This window comes from Montipora capricornis, chromosome 12 (genome assembly GCF_036669925.1).
Source record: "Montipora capricornis isolate CH-2021 chromosome 12, ASM3666992v2, whole genome shotgun sequence".
Taxonomy (NCBI): Eukaryota; Metazoa; Cnidaria; class Anthozoa; order Scleractinia; family Acroporidae; genus Montipora; species Montipora capricornis.
The window spans coordinates 28772438-28779937 of record NC_090894.1 but is presented as its reverse complement, the minus strand read 5'-3'; the positions used below and the strand labels follow the sequence as shown (position 1 = coordinate 28779937).

At 40.8% G+C, this 7500-nt stretch overlaps 1 protein-coding gene across 1 annotated transcript; it reads right to left on the bottom strand.

Moving 5' to 3' along the window:
- Positions 1-1913: 1913 nt before the first annotated feature.
- LOC138025612 (high-affinity lysophosphatidic acid receptor-like) lies at positions 1914-2847 on the bottom strand. The gene has a single exon (XM_068872797.1). The coding sequence runs from the start codon at positions 2729-2731 to the stop codon at positions 2015-2017; it is 717 nt and encodes a 238-aa protein (XP_068728898.1). The 5' UTR covers positions 2732-2847; the 3' UTR covers positions 1914-2014.
- Positions 2848-7500: the final 4653 nt, after the last annotated feature.

The window sequence follows — 7500 nt, the reverse complement described above, 5'->3', positions numbered from 1 at the left end:
ACAACATCAGAGCCAGGTGGCACAGTGAATGACCTCGGCTGGGATAGAAGAGATTTGGTAGCCCTGAACAACTTTGCCTGATTATAACTGTTGTCCATTATGAAGTCAGCAAAGTAGCACGACCTGGCCTGATTTAAAACCAGTGGTGCGTAGTTCTTTGCGCGCTTAAAAGCGAGAAAGTGTTCTTGAACACCAGACCTTTTCCATTTGCGTTCAGCACGGCGTCTCTCCTTGATTGCCGCTTTAATGTCATTATTAAACCAAGGCATGCGCGGTCTGTTGGTGAAAGTGCGTGTGCGCAGGGGTGCATGCCGTTCAGTCAATGATGCCAGAGTATCATCATATGCGTGTACTAATTCATCAAGGTCAACAGGAGTCCGGTCAGCCAATCTGGAGTTGATCAGATCACGTCTCAGCTCACCAATGTCCACTGCTTTTAGTTTCCTGTACGTAACGGTCTTCATAGGGACAATTGGCTTAATCGAGTTTAGCCGACAGGTGACAACAGCGTGGTCTGAAAAAAAGCGGCCGATCAAAGGGATTCCATGTACCACAGAATCAGTCTCTCGTATGATTGTCAAGTGCAATGTGTGGCCGCGTTCGTGCGTAGGCCCGGTGACGAGCTGCTTCAGGTTCATTGAATCCAAGAGATCCAGAAAAATAGCAGGCTCTGGGTCATTGGCGTCATCGACATGGATGTTGAAATCGCTGACAATCACAAGGGGCAGAGAGAATGGTGGATTCAAGGAAATGCCCGAATTCGGTTATAAACGTGTTCACCGTAGCAGGGTGTGTCTCTGAGTAGGGCGGACGGTATATGTTGACAACTCTGACCCGAAATTTCTCATACTTAATAACGCTCTAAAGGTATTCAAATGAAGGTTCCTCGCCACCACGCACACGACTGACTGATAGGTTATCCATATAGAAGATAGCAAGACCACCGCCTTTTCGACCTATGCGAGGCTGGTCGAGCAGCGCGTAACAGGACGGGGTGGCCTGGTTCCTAGCCGCAACATCATCTGGTGTAAGCCAAGTTTCAGTCAGACAAATGACATCAGATTTCATAACACAAACAAGCTCCAGGAGATCAGCACTTTTAGGTCTAACGGAACGCACGTTTACCAGGTTGAGAGTCATAGGCGCGTGCAGCCGGCCAAAGCTGTTTTGCGGGACACAGGGTACCGAGACAAGGTTTCCTGTGTTGCGACATGATCGGGAAACCCTGGGTCTTAGCGGCTTTTGTGCTGAACCGGTAGAGCGCGAAACATGGTCCCTTGGGGCGGGGTTGAGCTTGAATACCAGATCTCCCTCCAGGGGCACGTGGAGTGTATCCACGGTGTTTGGATAATATACAGATGGCTGGGAGTGTCGTCTAATGCCGGAACGTGTTAAGAAAGCAATCGTCCGTCTTCTTTTGTAGTCGATGCAAATTACGCTTGTTTTGCTGTAGGCCCATGAAGAGCTCGGCAACATATTCAAGTCGTATGGCGCTACATTTGTGTAAAATGCTCCAGAATTGGACCAGAAGGTACATCGTAACCAGCTACAATTGCTCGCATAGTTTTGTCTGCGATGTACGACGTTGGAGAGGACGAGAATTGCCAAAAATGCGGAGCATGTTAAAGCGTGTCTGCACAACATTTACCAAATAATTGGACGAAGACGACCATGATTTCTGTTTCCGACTTTTGAACCCGAGATTATTCTCAATATGAAAAGCAAAACCATCGACTTCAGTCCTCGAATAAACATAGTTTCGTTTTAGTCATTTGCACACAATAAACTCTTAACTCCTTCACGCACTTCATTCATTCTCCATAAATAAATAGCTGGATTAAGAGAAGGAGATAAGAAGCAAATCGATAGAGAAACATAAAACACAGCAAATGCTTCCAGGCAAGAAAGATTCTCGGCTCTGCTTAACAAAAAAGCTATCCATACGACGACTGGAGTTAAAGTGACAGAAAATAAAGCAAAAATGTATAACGTAGACTTGACAGACCTCTTGTATTTAGTTTATTGCCGGTTGTCCAAAATTTTGAGAAGATTGGTTCCCTTGAACTTGTTGCTGGTGCTGACGAATGATTCGATAGAGTTTGTAGTAAGCAAATGACGTAATCAAGTAGCAGAGCACTATAACCACAACATTGATAATAGTTAAAGCCACACCTAACCTTCCACGCCTCAATTGCTGCACAACATTTGACACTACAAAAAAAGCTGGAACGACTAGTAATAAAGTGACTGCAAGGCAACGGCGGTGAGGTGTCATCATTAAGGACCGTCTGCTCATATGTAGCCAGCGTTCAATGGACAACAGTGTTATAAGAATTAATTCGACATTGGAAAAGAATGTTCCGCTCATGAGCCCAACATGAGTTATGATATAGGCATTTAAGTTTTTTTGAGCGTCTACTACACCTGACTCGTCAAGAAACAGAAAAAAAAGAAGAGCCAGTAATGGTTGAACAATGAGTCCTATGCAAAAATCACTGAACGCCAAACCACTAAGAAGAACGTATAGCCGCGTTCTCTGAAATGTCCTTTTCCAAATCGCTGCCAAAATCAATGCATTTCCCACCACTGCCACGGGGGACAAAATAAGGAAAACGATGCTGCTTGCGAAAATAATGGAAAAATAAGTCTTGTACTTCATTTCGGCCGCCTCAGCAAAACAACAACGAAGGTCCAAGTTGTCCAATGAAAAACAACTTGTTTTGTTATACATGGCTACGGCTTTATGCTAGATCACGTTTTCTCATTTGACTTAACAGCACAGCTGCTCGTTTGCATTGAAGAAAGATAATTCCTTTCGATTTTCGTTTCCTTTTAAGTCAAAGCAGGGTTAATTGGCCAAATTTCAAGCTGAAGGCAGGCAGCGAAGACTTATCTCCTAACAGCTGGCACGAGTACCGCCGACGGAGTGCGGCAGCAAGCAGCAAAGTCTTTAGAATGGAGTTCCCAATGACTGAAGGGTATATTATATTTGATCTTTATGTGGAAATGCAGCATATTTATTTATTTATTTATTTATTTATTACAAAACCTGCTGATTTGCTTTAATCATATTTTTAAATTCCGGCCTTTTTTATCATGTACTTCAATTACAATTTTCTTGTAGAATTGTGTACCACTCTTGCAAAGTAATAAGTTATTTTAAGTTAAGAAGGTACTCCGTCACGTCAGGAAAGGGATAAAATTACTGAAAGGTTCATTCTTGAAAAATAATTAAGCGCAGAGTCTAGGTAAGTATTTTAGAGTTAGAGTTAATAATCTTTCCTTTTTGTTTGCTTGTTCCAAATAAAAACCCCGATGTTTTGGGGAAGAAAATAAACATCATGCACTTGTTGTGTACTTTTCTTATTACATCCGGCTTATAATGTAAATAATCCTTTATTACAAAGAAAAAATACTGTTAATTTTCAAATAAATTATTTATGCCAATGACACAGAAAAAGTGGACATTTCCGTGTCTTGAATAAGACGGATATGCGGATCATCAATAATTGTATAGAAAATGTTTTAAACCGACTTTTAGCCTGAAGTCAAGGAACTGCTCAACTTGCTCTCTGGGGTCGTGACTATTTCAAGAAGAATTCAGTAAAATTTCACTAAAAGCATACTCTCAACCGCTATTTCTCAAATCTTTTACTTTAAGGACCACCAACAAGAAGAAAGACATCAAAAGCAAGTGGTATTAAACTTTGTTAATTAACTTTGGATCATTATGGGCAATAAGGTAATTTTTTTTTAGGATTTTTTATTTTTATTTTGAAAAGATATACTTTCAGATAATAGTGCTTACGATTTCAACAGTAACTTAGGCTTAAAATATCGCCATACAACAAAAACAGAGAAAGCGCTGCGTTTGTTTGACTGATAATGGACGGAAGTCAACAAATCCTGCAATCTGATTGGTTCCAGGAGCGGGCAGAATTTTCTCATCCAGCCTTGGTTGCGTGAGCTTGTATGATGACCTTAAATTTCCATTTTTTCTGACACCGAATCGGTTTACATACAAAAGTTACTTTTTATTAGACAAGAGGTTTGGAAATAGAATTCAAATAAAATTATTTCTCTTAGAAACGTTCAGTTTGTAAGTCGCTTTAATACTACATTCGCTATCAAGCGCGGTGCGAGTAAACAATTAAAAAACTGATTTCAGAGAGGAAGGGAGAGAGAGAGAGGAAAAACATCAATAAGTTATTTACCAGCTGAGGGTCGGTCCGCACATCGAAAAACTGCGACCTCGGTCTTGAAAAAGCTGCCCTCGGCCTACGGCCCAGGTCAGCATTTTCAAGACCGAGGTCACAGTTTTTCGCTATACGCGGACCTCCCAGCTTGCAAACAACTTATAGTTATGCGCGAATGAAGGAATTAGGATGCGCGGTCTGATCTGCTAGTTCAATACAAACAAGATTAAAACAGATGCTTGCAGCGCCACCTTCCCAATTCGAGGTAACTTATTAATAACCTGTAAAACTGATCTGGTTCTTAGCCTTCTGCTTCGACGCTTCTTTTACTGATCCGTTATATACTTTATGTAGCTTCGTGATATAACTCAAGAAGAGAAATGAAGAAAATCTCACCGTAGGAAGATTTTGGCGCGAACGTCCTTAAGACGAAAAGACATTTACAAAACATTTCCCATGACGATAGTTAATGATCAGTATACAGGGCCCGCCCATCTTGACTCAAAGGACAAAGCAAATGTTAAAGTCAGTCCTTACGTAAAGAATTTGTTTTTAATAAAGATTTGTTGACACAGTAAGTTGAAAGTTCCAAAAAGTGACAAAAAAGTACACATCAAGTTCACCATGTCAATTTTCTTCCCCTTTTAATTGGAAAAAAAGAAACCCGTCAGAGTCAGAGTGAATAAGAATTTCTTCTCCTCCGGCGGAGGAGAAGAAATTCTTATTCACTCTGACTCTAACATTATACTTGTCGCCATCTGCGATCGTTTTTCAAGGACAAACCTTTGCTTAACAGGTAACCTATAGTGACTATATTTCAATTTTCTTGCCGTTCGATCCTTTCCTGACATGACGAAGTAACTTCTCAAGATAACATTCAATCCTTGCACAAACCCATAATACACCCTATTACCCCCCAAAACTCTTGCATAACCATTGCTTGCAATTTCTCCTGGACATGAAAATGTCCCAAGAGAAGTCGAAAACCCCCTCTTGAACAACATCACTAACATAGGAAAAGCAGGGAGGTGTGTATCATAACAAAGTCAGCCTCACTTTCATGTAAGTTTTATTGAAATATACAATTAAAGCTGTAAGAAAAAAAAACGCAAATCAGCAGGTATTGTCATAAATTAATATCCTGCATTTCCAAGCAGAAAAAGAAGAGGTATAATATACCCTTCGATCATCGGAAACTCCGTTATTAAGACATAACTGTGGATGAAAATCGTGCTAGGCAATACTGACGCCGTCTTCCAGGAAGTTAATCTTCGCTGCTTGCCTTCAACGCAAAAGTACGCTAGCAGGTTTAGCCCACTTAGACTCAAAGCGAAAGGCGAAGAGAAAGAAAACATTTCCGTTGAAGACAAACGAGCAAAATGGTTTTTAATTAAGTGAATAATCAAGCGGCGACCCAGCATTGAGCTAAGCCATGTGTAACAGAAAAGGATGGTTTTCTGTTGCCGACAACTACGACATTCGTTGTTGTGTTACCGAAGCGGCCGACATAAAGTATAACACTTATGTTGCCATTATTTTCGCAAGCAGCATCGTTTTACTTGTTTTGTCCCCCGTGGCAGTGGAGGGCTTCACGTTCTTCTTAGTGGTTTGGCGTTCAGGGATTTCTGCACAGGACTCATCGTTCAACCATTCATAGCTCTCATTTTTTTGCTGTTTCTTGACAAATCGGGTGTATTTGACGCTCAGAAAGTCTTAATTGCCGATATGGTTACTTACGTTGGGTTCATGAGCGCAACATTCTTTATCACTGTCGAATTAATTCTTATAACGCTATTGTCCATTGAACGCTGGCTGCACATGAGCAGTCGGTCCTTGATGACGCCTCGCCGCCGTTGCCTCATAGTCGCTTTATTACCAGTCGTTCCAGCTTTATTTGTAGCTGGACATTATTTGTCGCTTGAAAGATTACATATAGCTTTGACTATTGTCAGTGTTGTGGTTATGCTGCTCTGCTACTTGATTACAACATTGGCTTATTACAAAGTCTACCGAATAATTTGTCAGCACCAGCAACAAGTTCAAGGGAACCAAAATTTTGGACAACCGGCAATAAACTTGGCTAAATACAAGAGGTCTATCAAATCTATATTATACATTTTTGCCTTATTTTCCGTCTGTCTGATTCCATTCGTCGCTGGAATAGCTTCAGTTTTGTCAAGCAGAGAGAATCTTTCTTGCCTGGAAGCATCTGCAGTGTTTTACGTTTCTTTTTCGCTTTGCTTCTTAGCTCCTTCTCTTAATCCAGCTGTTTACTTGTGGAGAATGAATGAAGTGCGTGAAGGAGTTAAGAGTTTATTCTGTGCAAGTAACTAAAGCGGAACTCCGTTTATTTGAGGACTGAGATCTACGGTCCTGCTTTGACGGTAGTCACTCTTGGCCGGGTTCATAGGGAAACAGAAATTAATTAAGTGTCGGTCTTCTTTATTGTAGTTGCCATCGCCTTAGTAATTACCTCACATCACTTTCTGTGCGGAATGAAAACCCGGCTGACTGAATGCTTCAATATAATAATTCAGGGATAATAAATCTACTTGTTACCCAACCCAATATCAAAATGGAAGCATTGAACACCAGCGTTGTTATGTTTTAATTCCTTTATAGTGGACGTTGAGTGAGTGCATTTTCGGCCTCCATTACTCAACTGGACACTCGAGCAAGACGATATATGGGCACGTCGGCAAGCCAAGCTACCATGCCATTTATTTAGTATTGGAATGGGTATAAACACATTGAAACATCAACTCTATTATAAGGAGAAGAGCCATGCATCAGAGCCGGACACGAGCACCCTTTAAAACCAGTAGGTGGAAAACACCAGGGAACGTGTGCCCCTGACCAAGGCAGCGGTGTGACCATTGGGGTTCCAGGGGTTTGGTTTATTGAAAAACACTATTTACATTGTAAATGAACGCTATCGTATACAGCTTAACGGAGGCATAAGACTTTCATGATTTCAGCGCGATACAAGAATAAACGAAGCTGGCGAAGGCTGACCGCAGAGTGCCCGGCTCACTCTCTTACAAACCGCGATCACTTGGCACTCCAAGCGCTGAGAATTCTATAAATAAACAAATGATGAAATATAGTATCTAGGAATAATAATCATATATACATCATGAATTTCAGTGAAAGGCCGTTAACAACATTTATAATTACAAACTACGGACAAAATGATGCGAGATGCCCATTTTTTTTCTGCAGAATGGGCGTAAATAATTTAATTTTTATTTTCTAATTAAAACTATTTTCTAATTATTTTCTAATTAAAACTTAATTAACATGG